General features: G+C 46.6%; 1 protein-coding gene across 2 annotated transcripts; it reads left to right on the top strand.

The window, feature by feature from the left end:
- Window positions 1-4,512: 4,512 nt before the first annotated feature.
- On the top strand, window positions 4,513-18,893 carry LOC135091945 (homeobox protein unc-4 homolog). Of its 2 annotated transcripts, none has more exons than XM_063990002.1 (3): window positions 4,513-5,478; window positions 15,719-15,897; window positions 16,399-18,893. In XM_063990002.1, the coding sequence occupies exons 1-3, from the start codon at window positions 5,172-5,174 to the stop codon at window positions 17,164-17,166; spliced, it is 1,254 nt and encodes a 417-aa protein (XP_063846072.1). In that variant the 5' UTR covers window positions 4,513-5,171; the 3' UTR covers window positions 17,167-18,893. The 2 variants fall into 2 exon arrangements, with proteins under 2 accessions (XP_063846072.1, XP_063846071.1); XM_063990001.1 differs by having other exon boundaries at window positions 4,514-5,478; window positions 16,387-18,892.
- The last annotated feature ends 1,314 nt before the right edge of the window (window positions 18,894-20,207 follow it).

Below are 20,207 nucleotides of genomic sequence, written 5' to 3' on the forward strand. Positions count from 1 at the left end.
AACAACTAAAAGACAGAACAACAAAAAAAAAAAAAAATACGAATAATAATAATAAGAAGAAGAAAAGACGACGACGACGAAAAAAGAAGAAGAAGAAGAAGAAGAAGAAGAAGAAGAAGAAGAAGAAGAAGAAGAAGAAGAAAGAGAGATTAAAAACAACAATAACAACACAAAACACTAGTTATTTCACACCTCTAAAGCAAAAATACCTCCCCAACCAATAAAATAAGACCTTCAAATGGCGGAGCTGAACAACGCAGCCAAACACACCCAAACAAACCCAAACACAGACCAACACAGTAATTCTTTGGGGTCTTTAAGTTTTCATCTCCTAATGGTCCCGCTATGACCCAGGACTGAATGAAAACTACCGAAAGTGATGCAGAATATGAGTTAGCGTGGGCGGTAGCGTGAGTGAGTGAGGGAGAGGGAGAGAGAGGTGGGTGGGGTGATGAAAAAAGGTCAAGGGATTGTGAATAACGTTGTAAAAAAAGGACAAATGTAGGAGTTATTAATATGAATAGGGGAAGAATTAAACAAGGTGGTGACTGTAATGATAATAAAAAGGGAAGAGGAGGAGGAGGAGGAGGAGAAGGTGAATGAGATGAAGAAGGAGAAGAAGGAGAAGAAGAAGAAGGGGAAGAAGAATGAGAAGGATTTTTTTTTTAATATATCTTTGCAAACTTTTTTCATTTCAAGTTACACATAATAATCTTTTCGGTTCATTTCTTTCCTTCATGCCCCCCTTTCTTTCTCTCTCTCTCTCTCTCTCTCTCTCTACCCTCACATATTTCTCTCCATTCCCAGCACGAAACATTTATTCCCTCCACTTCTTCCTTCCTTCCTTCCTTCCTTCCTTCCTTCCTTCCATCGATCACCACTTCTTTCCACCTTCCCTTTCTTCTCTCTACACCTTCACCTTTGCTTTCGTTAGGAGTCATTAGCAAAGGTGTCTTTGTATAGAAATGAAGATGAGGAGAAGGAGGAAGAGGAGGAGGAGGAGAAGGAGGAAGAGAGCAGTTTGTATACCTCCCCTCCTACCTCGCCTGTCTTACCTGCCCACCTTGTCAACCTCTAATCAGGGTTCACTTCTCATCTTCCTTTGTGTACCTTTGCCTGGCAGCCTGTCCGCCCTCTTACCCACCTGAGTAAAGAGTGCGCGCCCCCATGACTCACCTGTGCAAGCCTCACACACTCACCTCCACCAGTACTCACTGAAAAATGACTAATATCTATTCACATTAAACTTTTTCTTGTGTTTTTTTTTTTAGGTCAGTGAAATGGTGATGTGGTTGTTGTTGTTGTTGTTGTTGTTACTGCCACTACTACTACTACTACTACTACTACTACTACTACTACTACTACTACTAAACGTTAATTCTTTCGTTATTACAAGATACAATGGTTACTTGAAATTTATGATGACTTGTACTGCATAAAATAACTGGTTGTATTAGAGAGAGAGAGAGAGAGAGAGAGAGAGAGAGAGAGAGAGAGAGAGAGAGAGAGAGAGAGAGAGAGAGAGAGAGAGAGAGAGAGAGAGAGAGAGAGAGAGAGAAATTACTAGTCCTAATTCTTTACTCTCCTACGATTATTTTCTTTACCAGATTAAAGAAAATAGGTATAAAACTCTCTCTCTCTCTCTCTCTCTCTCTCTCTCTCTCTCTCTCTCTCTCTCTCTCTCCTAAAACCCTGATCTCTTAGACTTTCCAGAGAGAGAGAGAGAGAGAGAGAGAGAGAGAGAGAGAGAGAGAGAGAGAGAGAGAGAGAGAGAGAGAGAGAGAGAGAGAGAGAGAGAGAGAGAGGGGGGGCGTTTGCTAATACCCGGTTCCTTGAAGTAATCGGTCACCCATCTTTCGCTGCAGGTATCGTAAGGCGAAGCATCCTACCTCTCTTTATAACCTAGTCTCTCTCCCCCACCGCCTCCTCTCCCTCACACACACACAAGCTCTCCTATAGACCCGAAGCGCATTGACCAGTAAGAATAGGAGGATTAGAGGCGATTTTCTATTGACTAGATTATTGTGGGTTAGGTTCACGGTGCTGCTTCGTGGGTCGTCTTGAGTATAGTGGTGTGCGGCGGTGCGTTTGACCTGATTCCTTCTCTTTGTTTGTATACAGGTAAAAATTAGCGCCTTCTCACCTAACGGGTTATTAGTCGCACCTGTTATTTTGTCCAGCGCACCTGTAGTTTAGCGGTGACAGGTGTGAGGTGCTGGCTGGATGTAAATGTCTTTGTTTCTTTGTATACAGTGGAAAAATGATTCTACAGGTGATGGGTAATTAAAAACAACTATTATTTTGTATAGCGCACCTTTAGTTTAGCGGTGACAGGTGTGAGGTGCAGTACAGGTAAAACAAATGTCAACTTAATTGTCTCTTGAATGTTTCTACAGGTAAAGAATGACTGATCACACCTGTATTCATTCAACGTACATGTAGCTTAATTGTGACAGGTGTAAGGAAGGTCTAGGTAAGAACCTCACCTCTGTCACCTGTACCATTTATATATAGGTAAATACACACCTGAAAAGTCGCTAATTGAACACACCTGTAGGTCGGACAGATGTGAGAGTAAAGGTTAAGAATTTTCACATTTGTCTCACCTGTCCACCTGCACAAGTCACTAATTAAGCACACCTGTAGATTGGACACGTGCGAGAGTAAAAGTAAGAATTTCACACCTGTCTTACGCTTGTCACCTGTAATTCTTCGTGTACATACAGATAAACAAGTAAAAACACACCTGCGCAAGTCACTAATTAAAACACACCTGTAGATCGAACAAATGTGAGAGAAAACGTAAGAATCTCACATCTCTAACCATTCTCACCTGTAATTCTTGGCAAACACACCTGCGCAAGTCATAAATTAAAACACACCTGTAGATCGAACAAATGTGAAAGAAAATATAAGAATCTTAACATCTCTCTAACCCTTCTCACCTGTAATTCTTGGTTAACACACCTGCACATCAATGAAACACACCTGTAGATCGGGGAGGTGTGAGAGTAGTGATAATGTGAGAGTTACCCCTTTCCCTCTCCCTCACTCTCCCTCGTTCCTCTCACTTTGTCGCGGCGCGGGGAAAATGATCTGTTTCGTCATATTTATGGGTTGTGGTTTGTCATCAAGTGTGTGCTTAGCGTGACGCACGACTCGCCTACACACACACACACACAGACAGACAGACACACACATAGACAGACAGACGCACACACGCACGCACGCCACGCCTCCTGCTGTGGGTTTTGTGGTGAGTTTCTTGTTTATAGAAGAGGTTTCGATTCTTTTTCGCCGCAACTCAATCCTCTCTCGTCTCGCTCGTAATTCTCCTCCTCCTCCTCCTCCTCCTCCTCCTCCTCCTCCTCTTCTTCTTCCTGTGGAGTGTATTTCCTTCCCTCACTCTGGCTGTTTATCGAGACCGCTTTCTCCTCCTCCTCCTCCTCCTCCTTTTCGTCTTCTTCGTCTTCCTCCTCCTCCTCCTCCTCCTCCTTTTCTCTGGTGGTTTTACATCATACGTGACCATATTTGTGTGTGTGTGTGTGTGTGTGTGTGTGTGTGTGTGTGTGTGTGTGTGTGTGTGTGTGTGTGTGTGTGTTATTCGTTTTTATTTCCTTCATCCACGTCGCTATTCATATTTTCCGCTCTCCTCCTCCTCCTCCTCCTCCTCCTCCATTCCTCCTCCCTCTTCCCTCCTCCTCCTCTTCCAAATTCCATCCTTCCATTCGTTATTTAGTTTTCTATTCCTCCTCCTCCTCCTCCTCCTCCTACCTTTCCTCCCTCCCATCCAGTCCTCCATGTCAATTTACCTTCCCTCTTCTTCCTCTCCCTCCCCTCCTCTCCTTCCCTCTCCCCAGTTCGCTCTTCCGTTCCATTCGCTTTCCTCTCTCACTCTCCCACACTCCTCTCCTCTTTTACTGCCTAAATTTCTGACTCTTACTCCCCAATGCTCCCCTCCCCATGCACAACAGCCCCTACCCTCCCCATTTCGCATTGTCCCGTCTCCCCATACCCACAAGCGCCCTTCCCCAGCTCCTCCCACGCTCCCCGCGCCTCCAGGGGTATCGGAGCGTCTAATGGTGAGATAACACATGCATAACCAATCTGGGAGCGTAACACCGCCACTCCACACAACCAATGGAGCGTGGGGGTGAGGGCGTCGTGTTGCGCGGGTGTTTCCAGCGTGTCTTTTCCGGGGCTGAGCGGGGCCGTGCGGGGCGGGGCGGGGCGGGGTGCGGGGTGCGCGGGGCGGCGTCTTGATGAGTGCGGGATTAGCGGCGGCGCGATAAATAAGGTGTTTTGGTGCAGGTTTTATAATCAATGTGGAGCGTTAAGGCGTTAAGCATTTTCCAATCATGTGTAACTTGTTCACACATGATAAAAGGGAGAAATCGATTAGGCCCTTCCCCTCGCCCCTGATTGGTCCGCGCCCGGCCAACGCCGCGCGCTGAGTGGCCGGCCCGGGGAGGTGGGCGGGGCGGCGGTGATGTCGGCTGCTCACTGACACCCTGTTATGATTGTAACAAGAGGCATGGATGATTCCTGTTATATTTCATTCCCACATGATCCCTGTCCGCGCCAGCAGCTGCAGCAGCGGCCCGCGCCCCCTGGCCTCCCGCGCCGCGCCCCGAGTTATGAGCCACGGAGCCTCGCACCGCGGGCCCCTCGCCGCCTCCTCCTCCTCCTCCTCCCTCTCCTCCTCCCTCTCCTCCTCCTGCTCCTCATGTTAACAGCTATTTAGTGCCTCCCGAAGGTGGCCCACACGAGGCAGCCTTCACTCCGCGACGCGCCCTAAATCACGCGCGTGCCGCCCTGCCGCCCTCAGGTGTGACGCCGCCACGCCGCGCCGAGTGTTGACGCGGCTGGCGGTGCGGCGGGCGCGGCGCGGCGCTCAGCGGCGTGCGCCCCGAGAGGCAACGCGACACCCGGCTGGCGGCGAGTCGGCGGCGCGGAGAGACCTCAACAGACCAGCGAGTGGCGGGCGTGGTGGTGGTGGTGGTGGTGGTGGTGGCAGAGGTGTGGTGGTGTGGTGAGGGCGCCGCGGCGCGCGCCAGCCTCCGCCAGGCCCTGCGGGGCGCGACGGGCGCCAGGACACGGACTCTGCCCTGGTGGCGCCTGGCCGCGCGGGCGACGCAGCGGCAGCGGGCGGGCGTGCCGCGGCGGGCGTGATGGGCGAGCCCCGGGGTGGGCGCGGGGAGCTGCACCTGTCGGGCCTGGGCTACCTGCACCCCGTGCACGTCCTGTCCCAGCTGGCCCGCCCAGTGCCCCTCCCCATGGGCGTGCCGCCCTTCAGCCTCGCCCCGCCCATGCCCCACGCCCTCAAGATGATGGGTGGCGGCATGGGCGCCATGTACCCCTGGGGCTTCAACCTACACAGTCACGTGCTGGGAGCCGTGCGGCCCGGCGCCCACGCCCTCGGCAGGAGCCTAGCGTCCCCTGAGAGACTCAGCGACGCGCGGCAGGACGAGGGGAAAGGTGAGTGTGTGTGTATATGTGTGTGTGTGTGTGTGTGTTTGTGTGTGTGTGTGTGTGCATACCTGCGTGTGCATAACCCATAAATACAGTGATGCGTAAATATGTTTGAAGGAAGAGTTAAACTGTGTACACCGTGATTGTGTGTGTGTGTGTGTAGAGAGAGAGAGAGAGAGAGAGAGAGAGAGAGAGAGAGAGAGAGAGAGAGAGAGAGAGAGAGAGAGAGAGAAAGTTATAAGGAAGGAGCGGGAAAGAGGGCAGTTGATAAAATATGAGTTAAGTAGAATGGGGGCGTAAGGAAGAGAGGGAGGGAGGGAGAGGGAGGGAGGGAGAGGGAGAGAGGGAAAGGGTTGGAGCATGAGGGAGAGTGTGAGCGTGTGAGAGGGAGAGGGAGAGAGCAGGTGAGATACTGGAGGAAAGTGGAGTAAGCGAAGGAGGGAGAGAAGGAAGAGGAATAAAGGAGGGAAAACAGGAAGGAAAGAAGGAAGGAAGGAAGAAATTTGTGTACAGATTATAAAATGAAAGACGATAAAAAAAAGGTATCTTGTACGTACACACACACACACACACACACACACACACACACACACACACACACACACACACACACAGTTAATACGACACTGCTAAACAAACAGTGGTAGTAGTAGTAGTAGTAGTAGTAGTAGTAGTAGTAACAATAACAAGAATAACGAAAAATATTAACCAAACTACAACTACTACTACTACTACTACTACTACCACCACCACCACCACCACCACCACCACCGCCGCCACTACCACAAATGAGGTGATTGGGAGAAGAGGGAGTGACAAAAACCCACAGAGCCCAATAATAACCCCATTCCCCATTCCCTATACCCTGAGAACCCTAAGGGGGAGGCAATGGGGGCTGGGGGGGCGGGCGTCGTAAATCATGGGGTCGCCGCGCCTTCTGACGGAGCAAAAGGCGCCTCCACCTGGCCAGGGAGGGGGAAGGGGAGGGGGGAGGAAGGGGAGTGAAGAATTAAGGGGGAATGGGTGAGAGGGAAGGATGGGAAGGAGGGAAGAGAGGAAGGGAAGGGAAGAGAAAAGAATGGATAAGGAAGAGAAGGGAAGGAAGGAAGGGAGGAAGAGAAGGAAAATGAGAATAAGGAAAGGAAGGAATAGAAAGGGAAGAGAAGAGAAAGGAAGGGAGGGAAGGAAGAATAATAATTAAAAAGGTAGATTTGTGGAGAGAGAAAGAAAGAGAAAGACCAGGAAACACAGAAGGAAAGAGAAGGGAAGGGAAAGAGAAGGAAAAAGGAAAGAAAAGTGAAGGAAAAGGAAGGGAAGAGAAGGATGAGAATGAGAAATGTAGGATAAAAGAGACAGATGAGGAAGAAGAGAAAGAGAGAGGAAAGGAAGAGAAAATACGGGAATGAAGGAGGAAAAATGAAGGAAGATGTGGACTGACCGAATGAAAGAAGGAAAGAAGGAAGAAAGAAAGGAGGGAATGAAGGAAATAGGAGAGAAGGAAAAGGAAATAAAAGGGAAGGAGGGGAAGGAAGGAAACAGATAGATAACTAATGAACAAATAAAGAAAATGAAGATGAAGGAAAAAAGGAAAAGAGGAAGAAAGGATAAAAATGCACAAAAAAGAAAAAAAGGACGAAAAGAGGAAGAGAGAGAGAGAGAGAGAGAGAGAGAGAGAGAGAGAGAGAGAGAGAGAGAGAGAGAGAGAGAGAGAGAGAGAGATAAAGAGGTTGAAATGACCCAAAGACAGGAAGAGAGGAAGTAATGAGGGAGGAGGAGGAGGAGGAGGAGGAGGAGGAGGAGGAGGAATGAGGTAAAGAGATTGGAGGAATTAAGAGGTACTGAAGAGGAGGTGAGAGAAAGAGGTAATTGGAGGAGGAGGAGGAGGAGGAGGAGGAGGAGGAGAGAATCTAGTTTTCAAGAGGATCTGTATGTGTGTGTGTGTGTGTGTGTGTGTGTGTGTGTGTGTGTGTGTGTGTGTGTTGTAAGGTTATTTTTTTATATTCCTCCTCTTCTTTATCGGTTATTTATTTATATATTTATTATTTCTTGTGTTTTCTTACGTTCATTTCTTTACTTCTACACATCTTTTCACATCTCCTCCTCCTCTTCCTCCTCTTCTTCCTTCTTCTTCTTCTCAATCTTCTTTATACAATCCTCTTAAAAAAAAAATAACAACAACCACGACAAGAGCCACGTCAGAATTTTATCTATCTCTGTTTCAAAGAGTTAAAAGAATTAGTCTCTCTCTCTCTCTCTCTCTCTCTCTCTCTCTCTCTCTCTCTCTCTCTCTCTCTCTCTCTCTCTCTCTCATCCTTTCATCGACTTTATCTTGTGTAGTAGTCAGCAGTAAACTTTCCTCCTCCTCCTCCTCCTCCTCCTCCTCCTCCTCCTTCTCCTCCTCCGTCTCCTCCTCCTCTTATCTCAAGTTTAATTAACTCACTATATCTAGAAGGCAACCGCACTCATTATTAGGCAAACTGTACTGTTCTCTCTCTCTCTCTCTCTCTCTCTTTCTATCTCTCTCTCTCTCTCTCTCTCTCTCTCTTGGTTGTTTTCTCTTTTTTCTTCGTTATTAGTCTATCTTGTTTTCTGGTTGTTTCTTTCATTTTTCTTTGTCTTTTCTCCTTTTTCTCTTTCTACCGTTCACCTCTTCAGGATTTCAGTAATTTTCTCTACATCTCTCTCGTGTCTTCTCTTCTTCTTGTTCTTGCTTTTGTTGTTGTTGTTGTTGTTGTTGTTGTTGTTGTTGTTGTTATTGTTATTTTTAGTTTTCCTGTCCAATCTCGAATCTTTTCCTACTCTCCTTCGTCTTATTCTAATTGTTCTTGTTCTTTTTCCTCCTTTATTTATCCGCCTCACCTTGCGTCTTTTCCTCCTCTCCTTCGTCTGCTTGTTCTTGTTCTAATTGTTCTTGTTGTTCTTCTTTCCCTTCTCCTTGTCCATCCTTTCCCAAGCAAATAATCTTTTTTGTGCTTCCAATTCTTCATTTCTTTCTTCTTCCCTTATTTCAACACGATAATGCACACTTATTAATAACAAAACTCGGTTAACAGCAATATTGTGTTATCCTTATCATAACTAACAATTTGATAATGAAAATTTGTTTTCCTATTTGCATCTTCGAGAACACAGGTATATATATATATATATATATATATATATATATATATATATATATATATATATATATATATATATATATATATATATATATAAGATAATTAGAGGAGTGTTTAATTTAGACAGGTGCAATATGGTGAATTATTGTAATTAAGTTCTATTATGACAGCAGGTGTGTAGAAGTATTGATGTTATTATTATTATTTATATTTTTATTATTATTATTACGTCTTTTATCGTTCAAGTAATGAAAAGATTAACATTATACACAAAAATAGTAGTCGTAGTAGTAGTAGTAGTAGTAGTAGTAGTAGTAGTAATAACAACAACAATAATAATAATAAAAATAATAATAATAATAATAATAATAATAATAAACTATGGAAACTCACAAATTTTTGCTTAAATCTCAAAGCTGAATTAAAACTACGATAAGTTCCCGTCTTTTCGATACGAGAGAGAGAGAGAGAGAGAGAGAGAGAGAGAGAGAGAGAGAGAGAGAGAGAGAGAGAGAGAGAGAGAGAGACGCGAAATCAACACCATAACTACAGTGTACGATAGTTTGGGTGTCTCGTACGAAGGCCAGTCAGGCAAGAGGCGACATTCCAGTTAAAACTAAATTCGTGAATCTCTCTGTGTCTCTCTGTCTCTTGTCCTTATTCTCTTGCATGGAGCGGAGAGACTTTATCGTGCGTGTGTGTGTGTGTGTGTGTGTGTGTGTGTGTGTGTGTGTGTGTGTGTGTGTGTGTGTGTGTGTGTGTTTCCAAATTGTGTTGTTTTTGCTGGAGCGTTGTGAGTGAGTGTGTGAGTGAGTGAATATATGAATGAACGAATAATAAAATTGAGTGAGTAAGCAAAAACTAAGATAAGATAAAGAAAAAAATAGATAAATGAAAAATAAATAAATAAATAGGTAGATAAATAAATAAATAAATAAATAAATATAGGAGACAAAAAAAGGAGTAAACGAGAGAATGAGTCAGCGAGGAAAAGAGAACAAGGAACAAGTTAGAATAAGTTAGTCAGTGAATAAAGGGAATGTTTGTAATTCAAGAGAGAGAGAGAGAGAGAGAGAGAGAGAGAGAGAGAGAGAGAGAGAGAGAGAGAGAGAGAGAGAGTTAACAAGCTTTATTCACACACTAATTAGACAGCTTCTGTGGGTCCCAGCGGAGGTGCAGGCGCCGAAGCGGAGGAGTAGGAGGAGGAGGAAGAAGAAGAAGAATATGGCACTTCTTTTCCTTAGAATTTATCAACATAGAACAAAGAGATGCATAGAAAAGCAATACAAACAGACAGACAAAGAAAGGTTACAGAACACAAACCACAAAGACACAAAGAGACGGAGATAAAGAAAGGGAAGAAGGAAAAGAAGGAAAGGAAATGAGGACACGGAAGGAAGAAAGAGAGGAGAAGGAATAAAATGAAAACAAGACACGTGTTATGTAGGATTATAAGGAAAAAAAATGGAAGACAAAGAGATGAATAAAGAAAAAAGATAAAGAATTGATTAGATAGATATAAAAATACGCGAAAAAATGCAGCGATACAGAGATGGATAGAGAAATTGAGAAAATACACAAAATTCATTAGAAACAAAGATAGGAGGAAAAAAAATTACAGAGATGGATAGAAAAATAGAGAAATGCAAAATTAATGATAGATACAAACAAACACACACACACACACACACACACGCACACAAAAAGATGCACACGGAAAGAGAAAAAAATACAAAATCAACAAGACTAACACTAAAATACGTAAAAAGCAAACAAACAAACAAACAAACAAACAAAGATAAGGAAATGAAATGCCAATCACTAACGGAAAAGAGAAACAGATGAGATGGTGTGAGAGAGAGAGAGAGAGAGAGAGAGAGAGAGAGAGAGAGAGAGAGAGAGAGAGAGAGAGAAAGGAAAAGCAGGAAACAAAAAGAAGAAAAACAGTAAATTTCTTTCGATCCCCTGTTAGTGTGTTTGTCTGTTCGTCTGTCTGTTTGTTTGTTTGTTTGTTTGTTTGTTAGGAGGCACAGTGTCGCAACGTTGCACAGAGATTTATTTAAGTGGATATAACTTTCTTGATGTCACACACACACACACACACACATACACACACACACACACACACACACACACACAAGGTTTAACTTATTCTACGTTCCAAGTCGCACCTCCACCTCCTCCTCCTCCTCCTCCTCCCTTATTACTAAACGTGGATAAGGAAAATGAGGAAAGAGTAAATAAAAAAGATCAGGATAAGAGAGAGAGAGAGAGAGAGAGAGAGAGAGAGAGAGAGAGAGAGAGAGAGAGAGAGAGAGAGAGAGAGATTACGAGGAACATGACAGGTGAGGTTAGTTTGCAGGTAAATCCTCTCTCTCTCTCTCTCTCTCTCTCTCTCTCTCTCTCTCTCTCTCTCTCTCTCTCTCTCATCCACTATCTTGTATATTTTCCTTCCCTCCCTTTCCTTCCCCTCTTACTCCTTCTCTCCCTTCCCCTCTCTTTCTCTCTTTCTCTCTCTCTCTCCCTCCTCTCACTCTCTCTCACATCCTTTATCTTCGTGTTCCCCTCTCCTTTCCTCTCCTTTTCTCTCCCCTTTTCTCCATTCTCCGCTCTCGTGCATTCCTCTCCCCTCTCTTCCTCTCCTCCTCTCCCCTCACTCTTATCAACCTCTCACTCTCCCTCCCCTCTCTCTCTCCCTCTCCTTCCTTATCGTAGTTTTGTAGCATCCTCTGTTTCTCCCCTTCCCCTCCTCTTCCCTTTTGTTTTTATCTCCTCTTCCTCCTCCTCCTCCTCCTCCTCTTCGTTTTATTTTAGCCTCTCCCCTCAGTTTCTCCTTCCCTTTCCCCTCTTCCTCCCCTTTTCTCTCTCCGGTTATGTGTGTGGGTGTGGTCTCTCTCTCTCTCTCTCTCTCTCTCTCTCTCTCTCTCTCTCTCTCTCTCTCTCTCTCTCTGAAAGGGGAGAATAAAATGTACGAAAAACTAAGAGACAAATGAAAATCTTTGAAAATTATTAAATGTGATATATCAAACGGAAATACATATAGAAAAAATAGATTATAGGTTCTTTTTCCTAAATTTAATATCACAAGCACACACATACACACACACACAAAAAAAAAAAAAAAAGAAGCGAAACAACAACCACAACAACAACAACAACAACAACAACAGCAACAAATCAGAAAATATTATAATCCAAACGAAACATTAGCATTTTTTCCCACATTAATTCAACCATCACAAACCCACAAAAAAAAAGAAAAAAAAAAAAAACACACACCAATACCGTAGCAATATTGTCAATCTATTGCCAGAACCATACAAAAAAAAACCCTTAAAAACCCGTGTCACTTCAACGCTTTGCTCTTTCACCACGGCTGTTTTTCAAGCACACAGAGATGAACAGCCGGGTTCGTAAGAGTGTTCCTTCAGTTGAAAATACAGAAATCTTATTAATCTGTCACTAGAACCATAAAAACACCCTTAAACTTCCGTGTCACTTCAACTAGAACCATTATTTTAAAAGCCCACAGAGATGAACAGCCGGGTTCGCAAGAGTGTTCCTTCAGTTGAAAATACAGAAATCTTATTATTCTGTCTCTAGAACCATAAAAAACATCCTTAAACTTCCTTGTCACTTCAAATAGAACCATCATTTTCAAAGCCCACAGAGATGAACAGCCGGGTTCTCATGAGTGTTCCTACAGTTAAAAAACGTAGAAATCTTGTTAATCTGTCATTAGAATCATTAAAAACACCCTTAAAAAAAAACCAGTGTCACTTCAACTAGACTACAGCCTTTGATAAGTACGATAATAATGGAGGTAATGGAGGGTAATGGAGGTAATGGAGGTGCGGTGCAGAGGCGTTACAGAATACTGGCTTAAGCTGTGTCAGTAACGTGATTGTTTGACCTTCGTGTCTAGTCTGGTACAAGGTTGCTCCCGCGCCACAGTCTTCAGTCTCAAAAGCGTATTGTGAAACACTTCTGCGCAGCACCTCCACTACATTCCAAAGGTTCTAGTCTAGTTGAAGATACACAGGTGTTTAAGTGTGTTTTTATGGCTCCTGTGATAGATTAACAAGATTTCAACGTTTTTAACAAGAGAAACACTCTAGAGAACCCGGCTGATCATCACTATGGCCTTTGAAAATACTCACGGTGAGAGGAAAGCGTCTCTGAATCTCCACTAGTTTCTTAAGGCTCTAGTTTAACTTTCTAGGTGTTTTTTACAGTTCTAGGGATAAACTAACAAGATTTCTACATTATTAACAAGAGAAACACTCTAGAGAACTCGGCTGATCATCTCTATGGCCTTTGAAAATACTCGCGGTGAGAAAGGAAAGCGTCTCTGAATCTCCACTACTTTCTTAAGGCTCTAGTTTAACTTTCTAGGTGTTTTTTTTACAGTTCTAGGGATAAATTAACAAGATTTTTACATTATTAACAGGAGAAACACTCTTGAGAACCCGGCTGATCATCTAATACGACCTAATTAATGTCGCTTCGCCGCCCAGCCGTCAGCCTCACCCCGGGAATGGAAAGAGTGTGAAAGAGATACGAGCGCTCAGTAACTTTCAGTCCTTGTATCGGAGGCGCCATCTTGTGAGCAAAGTTTTTACTGAGATTAAGAAGATATAATGGGTTGTGTTGTGTTGCTAATTGTGGTTCAGATATTAATTTGAATTGTTCTTATTTTCGTTCTTTCTTTCATCGATAAGTACATGTGAGGGTAATTTAATCATTTTATTGTTATCAGTCACACGCTTCATTAATCACTAATCACTCTAAAACATTTATTTCTCATTGTACAGCCACGTCCATTCATTCTGTTGCTTAGAAATTGTAAAATCCATTCCTTTAATTAACTTTCTCTCTTGTACTGTACGTGCTTATGAAGATTCTACAGCCAAACATTACACCAGTTAGAAATCGTAAAACACATTCCTTTCATCTCCGTCTTTCTTGTAAATATTTATTAAGTATTTATAAAGATTCCATAAACTTCTTACTGCTTGATTCCCGATGTTCTCTTGTTTTTTTTTTTTTCCTTTTAAATTAGCGTTCATTATTTTTACGTGGTGTTTTTTTTAATACTTTACTTTTCCCTGAGAAACGAAAGCTGAAAGAAATGTTGTTGTTCTTAGTGGTGAAAGAGTTAAAGTGTATAATCCTTATTTATCAGTGACAGAGTGCTAAATTAACCCTTTGGCTGCTGCTTGGTACGTTTTTTCTTAATTACTAATCATCCTGAGACATCTTCACTTGCTGTACGGCCACCTGTAATCTTTAAATAGGGTAGAAATTGCAAAATCTATTCTTTTTAATGTCCTTCTTTCTTGCAGGTGCTTAAAGAGATTTCATGCCTTACTTCTGGTGCTGTTAAATGTTTCGTGTCGCAATGAAAGGGTTTAACAGACAGACACACAGACACACGCCGCTTCTCTCTACGATGGCGGTAAAGTTTGTAACACTGCGGAGGTTACTGTTGTGTTGTCATCATATCTACACTTGCTAGTAGTCACGGGCGTCATGGTATTTAGTGTTACTGTGATGTGTTGAGGGCTTATTCATTATTACTTAAGTTGTGTCTCGTCTTTAAATTCTCCTGAGGAATGTTATGAGCGTTGCCGCCACACGGTCATCTCTGCACCACACCTGTCACGCTCCTTCCCCACGCTCCCCACGCTCACCTCTACACCACAGATAACGCTGCTAAAAAGAGTAATGAAAAAATTAAACCACGGGCATTGAAAGCATAATTTTTTCGCTTCTTCCCTTCAAATAGCAGTAAGAGAGGGAGGCACAGCGATAAGTATATTTGACAATCAGAAATTTGCGAGCTAAAATGTCAAGCAGCGATAAATATTTTTCATAACTACACTGTCTTAAAATTCAGTTAGTGTTATATATTTTGGCATCAATAACTTTCAAACACCGGTAGTCAATGGATGTCTTTAAAAACTAACATTCCCAAACTCAAAGGAGAGATACGGATATAACATTCCTTTATAATCATCCCAGAATCTTAAAAGCAGAAACTAACATTATATATTTCTCAGACACCGGTAGTCAATGGATGTCTTTGAAAACCTACATTCCTGAACTCAATGAGGCGAGACAGACACAATATTCCTTCACAATCACCGTAAGAATCTTAAAGCAAAAGACTAATGATATAAACCTTCCCCCGGGTCCCTTTCAGCCTTCAATCGTCAATAAATATCAGAAATCTTACATTCCAGAACTCAACGGAGCGAGAGACACGATATTCCTTCATAATCCCCGTAGAATGTCGAGGCAAAAAGCAAATGGCACAAATTTTCTCCCGCGTCCCTTTCACTCCTCAAACCACCGCTATCAGATTCACAATACCTCTAATCCCATCTCTATCTCTCCATCCCTCTTCAACTCGCTACCTACAGACTTCATTCCTTTATATGCAGGTAAGCAACGCACAGATTAACCTTTTGTGCGGGGTATTGGGGATGTATTAGGGCCAGTATGAGGCGACTGTGGCGGCGTGATGCATGTGACAGGTATGAGGTGCGGTGGTAAGCGATGGTCGTGGCGGTGGTGGTGGTGTTCATCAGGTGAGTGCGGTAGTGGTGATGGTGGTGGTCTATCTCAGGTGTGTATGGAGGTGATTAAATGGCCAAGCATTACCTGGATTACATGCTTTGTTAGGTGATTAGGTGACTAGCGGCAGGTGTGTGTGGTGAAAGGTGTGTGTGTGTGTGTGTGTGTGTGTGTGTGTGTGTGTGTGTGTGTGTGTGTGTGTGTGTGTGTGTGTGTGTTCAGGTTGTGTCCGAGGCGGGTGCCGTGCCCTGGTGAGTATCGCGGCCAGGTTGTCGCGTTAAATCGTGTAGTTTGAATGTAGGAAGTTGAGTGAGCGAAGATTGTGCTCACTCCGGCTAAGGGAACAAGTGGAAACACACACGTTAATTTTCCGCGGCTTGGGTAACGCTATTTTGTCCCGGGAAGGAGTCACAAATCTGTCATATGCCTTTCCTATCTTTATCTTTATTACTACTTCTACTATTACTACTGCTACTGCCACTACTACTGCTACTGCTACTGCTACTGCTTCTACTGCCACCACGACCCTAACGCCCCTTGGCCGGCAGACTGCGAGGAGGGCAGCCTGGACGGTGACGCGGCGGCCAAGAGGCGACGCTCGCGCACCAACTTCAACTCGTGGCAGCTGGAGGAGATGGAGCGGGCGTTCGAGGGCTCCCACTACCCCGACGTGTTCATGCGGGAAGCCCTCGCCATGCGTCTGGGCCTCACCGAAAGCAGAGTCGCCGTGAGTACTGCCTGCAGGAGGGAGTCTGGGGGCGCGGCGGTCTCTTGGGACCACGGGAGGGCGTGGCCGGTATCGGGAAGGCAGCAGGCGTGGCAGCGGCCGCCTTTCCCACAACTTGCTCCCCTTCACTGTAGGGAAGCTTAGCTAAGCTGATCCACAAACAGTTCCTGCCTCCAGGCGGCACGCGGTGTGTTGGTCAGCTCAGGTGGGCGGGGGAACAGGCGGACGGGGGGAACAGGCAGGCAGGGGAACAGGCAGGCAGGAAGGCAGGCAGGCAGGCAGGCCGCTGCGGACCTGCCATGGGATTATTCTTTACCTATAGCACTTTTATGTTATTCATTATGAATGTATATACTTGTGTTCTTTGTGGGCGGTGACGCCCCGCAACGAGGCGTCACCGCCCGATCCTGTCCTCACGGGGCGCTGCCACCTGCCGCGGCGTGTCCGTCACGGCGGCGGCGCGCCCTCATTAGTCCTGTCATTTGGCAGGTGTGGTTCCAGAACCGGCGAGCCAAGTGGCGCAAGAAGGAGAACACTCGGAAGGGCCCGGGCCGTCCCGCCCACAACGCCCACCCGCAGACGTGTTCGGGCGAGCCCATCCCACCCGAGGAGCTGGAGCGGCGGGAGCGCGTCCGCCGCGAGAAGAAGCTCCTGAAGCAGCTGGAGCGGCAGCAGCGAAAGCTTGCCCTGAAGGGCGTGCACGTGAGCCTGGAGCAGCTGCGGCGCGAGTACGAGAATCAGCACAAGCCGGAGCCGGAGATCGACGTGGTGGGCGAGGCGGGCGGCGAGCAGCCTGCGCCTCCCCGCCACACCACCGTCAAGCGGCCGCCCACCTTCTCCATCGAGAGCATCCTGGCGCCCTCCAGGACCGAGGAGCGCGGCCCGCCCTCGCCCGGCACCCTGCTGCGGGGCGCGCCCACGCCGCCCCCCACGCCGCAGGACGCGCGCCACGCCCTGCACCTGCCGCCCACCAAGCACGAGGCGCTCGACTCCTCCTCGGAATGCGACGTGTCCGAGGCGTCCTCCGAGCCCTTCGCCCCCTTCTGCGCCACGGAGCGGCGGGGCGACGCGCCGCTGTCCACCGCCGAGGCCTTGCACCAGCGAGGCGCCTCGGCCGCCGCCCTGTGTGCCCTCAACGCCCGCGCCGCCGCGGCCTCGCTGGACGCCTGTGAGGCCGCGGAGGCCCCGGGCAGCCTGAGTCACGGCGAGGCGCGGGGCGGCGTGGCGCAGGACCTCCCCGTCGGGGACACCGAGGGCCACATCTGCTGAAGCCCCACTAGTCAGTGCCACGGCGCGGCGCCCCCTCCCCCTGGGCGCCCAGCGACGGCGGGACCATGAATCGCGTCGGGCCGGCGTGGCTCCGCCCGGACCTCTGAACACTCTCCCCTCCCCCTCCCACTCCCTGTCCCCTCTCCCCCCACATCCCCCCCCCTCACCTGAACCACATCTGTTTTATCTTGTGTGAAGCATCAAGCTGACGAGTGGATGCGTGGAGGCAGCCCTGTGTCCCCTGAGTGTGTGCCGCCACGGACCACAGCACCGCGCCCCGCGCACCGCGACCCTCGTGCCCGGCGGGAAGGCTCCATGAGCCCCAGGCAGTCTGACGTCCAGAGGGGCATGCAAGGCGAACGGTGACAGCAAGGGCCTCGCCGGGCCGGGCCGGGCCAGCAGGGGCGTGTGCCCAGTGGGCGGCGTGGGCTGTTCTCCTTCCCGCGGCGCTCCTCACTCGGCCTAGAATTCTCACGCTCCTCCCGCGCCTCCCTCCCGCTCTGGCCAGGCGCCGCCCTTGACGGAAACCACGCCGCGACCACTGCGACGCCACTGCCTCGCTCACACACACACACACACACACACCCACACACACATACACACACACACAAATGGGCCAATCACGGTGAGGGATGGCACAGAACTGCCGCCGCTGCTGCTGCCGCCGCTGCCGCCGCCGCCGCCGCCGCCGCCGCCGCAAGCAGCAGCAGCAGCAGCAGCAGCAGTAGCGCGCCGCGGCGCCTTGAGGAGTCTAGGCTGAGTGGCGATTCTTCTTGTTGTTGCTGTTTGTTGTTTGTTGTTGTTGTTGATGGTCAAGAAGAGCGATTTGTATAACCTTTTTTTCCCTACTTAGTAATTTCTAATTCTTCGACATTCAATAAATACATTAACGAAACCATTTATTCTGCCTGGAGAAGACGTGCGTGCGTGCGTGCGTGCATGTGTGTGTGTATGTATGTATGTAAGTACTGTATATATCTGTGCTAAGGAGAAAATATGAAGAACTTAATATTCTCCAAACCTTAATATGAAACCACTCTCCTCTCTCTCCCTCTCCCTCTCCCCTCTCCCTCCCTCTCATTCTCTCCCCCATTACTTTATAAGAGGAAGCTGCAGGAGGGTAGTGGTGAGGGAGAGAAGCGCCCCATTATCATCGCAGGCAGCCATGATAAGGTGACCCACCCCCTAATTAACAGGTGAGCCGGGGAAACACACCTGTCCCTCCCCTCAGGTGATGCTGGGGTACTGAACCTCCCCCTCACCTCCCCTCACCTCCCTCACCCCATCACACCCCCTCACTTCCCTCACCTCCCTCACTCCTCTTATTCCTCTTCCTTATCTCTCACTTTATCCTATATTAGTAACCTAACCTAACCTAACTTATGCTTATTCCCTCCTTTATCAATTTCTCTTCTTCCTTCAACGTTCTATATTATCATTTTTTTTTTTTTAAGCTAGAGCAAGAAGCATATTTTTTTTTACATTAATTTCAGTTTGTAGGGTCCGTATACGCGCTCTCTCTCTCTCTCTCTCTCTCTCTCTCTCTCTCTCTCTCTCTCTCTCTCTCTCTCTCTCTCTCTCTCTCTCTCTCTCTCTCTCTCTCTGTCACGAGGGTTACTAATGGTGATGCTATAGCTAAGCTGATACATCACCTGCCACATACATCATCACTAACACACACACACACACACACACACACACACACACACACACACACACACACACACTAAAATCAGGTCAGAGAGAGAGAGAGAGAGAGAGAGAGAGAGAGAGAGAGAGAGAGAGGAGAGAGAGAGAGAGAGAGAGAGAGAGAGAGAGAGAACACACACTTCGTTCTCAAGACTAAACACTCCCTAATCTCCTCCTCTCTCTCTCACTCCCTCTCCCTCCCTCTCTCTCCCTCTCTCTCTCTCTCTCTCTCTAATACCAGTCTACCCTTCGTGATGGATGAGAGCGAGCGATTATGCAAATAAGTTAATAGATGAAGTAACACTAAGGTTGAAAATAACACGTTTCAGCTCCATCTCAGTTTATCAGGTAATTGTGAGGGCAGTGTTTAACGTGCAGACTCCCCTTGCAGGACTCCTAACTCCCCAGGACGCGTACCTGGGGAGAATTTACACGCCCTGGGAATTTACTGGTGAGGATCTGAGCACTGGGAAGGGTTGAACTGGGTAGGAAGACCAGGCCAGGCCGTGTATGTGTGATGTAACGGGAATGTATATTATTTATGTATATATTTTTTTTTTTAGTTTCTTGGGGTTTTTTACTGGGGTTTTTACTGGGGAGAGAAGGAAAGAAGGATATTTTGAGGTTTATTTGAGTTTATTGGGTTTTTAAACGGGTTTTTACTGGGGTTTTTACTGGGGAGAGAAGGAAAGAAGGATATTTTTGGGGTTTATTTGAGTTTCTTGGGGTTTTTACTGGGGTTTTTACTGGGGAGAGAAGGAAAGAAAGGATATTTTGAGGTTTTATTTGAGTTTATTGGGGTTTTTTACTGGGTTTAGTGGGAGAAGGAAGGGAAAGAAAGAAATGTGTTTTGTATTGGAAGTGTGTTGTTATTCTTTCTTCCTCCTCTTCCTCTTTCTCTTCTTCCTCCTCCTCCTCCTCCTTCTCCTTCTCTTTTTCTACATCTTTCGTTTTCTCACAATATTTCTCTCCTGCGGTAACTCTTTCTTTATTTCCTACGCCTTCGCACATTCGTCTTCCTCCTCCTCCTCTTCCTCCTCCTCCTCCTCCTCCTCCTCTTCCTCCCTTCGGCAGTTAGAAGCTCACAAAACGCACGAAATACCTTTCCTTCCGGTCAGAGAGAGAGAGAGAGAGAGAGAGAGAGAGAGAGAGAGAGAGGAGAGAGAGAGAGAGAGAGAGAGAGAGAGAGAGAGAGAGATAAATCAGGTGCAACAGTTAATAATAATGATCCAGGTACGTATAGGTAAACACTCTCTCTCTCTCTCTCTCTCTCTCTCTCTCTCTCTCTCTCTCTCTCTCTCTCTCTCCTCTCTCTCTCTCTCTCTCTCTCTCTCTCTCCCTTTATTTACCCA

Source organism: Scylla paramamosain, chromosome 39 (genome assembly GCF_035594125.1).
Source record: "Scylla paramamosain isolate STU-SP2022 chromosome 39, ASM3559412v1, whole genome shotgun sequence".
In the NCBI taxonomy this organism is placed as follows: domain Eukaryota; kingdom Metazoa; phylum Arthropoda; class Malacostraca; order Decapoda; family Portunidae; genus Scylla; species Scylla paramamosain.

Excerpts from the sequence above, each read along its gene's own strand:
- LOC135091945 (XM_063990001.1), top strand. The coding sequence starts at position 5,172 with ATGGGCGAGCCCCGGGGTGGGCGCGGGGAGCTGCACCTGTCGGGCCTG. Across the intron at positions 5,479-15,718 it reads GCGGCAGGACGAGGGGAAAG|ACTGCGAGGAGGGCAGCCTG; the intron begins GTGAGTGTGTGT and ends CTTGGCCGGCAG. Across the intron at positions 15,898-16,386 it reads TCACCGAAAGCAGAGTCGCC|GTGTGGTTCCAGAACCGGCG; the intron begins GTGAGTACTGCC and ends GTCATTTGGCAG.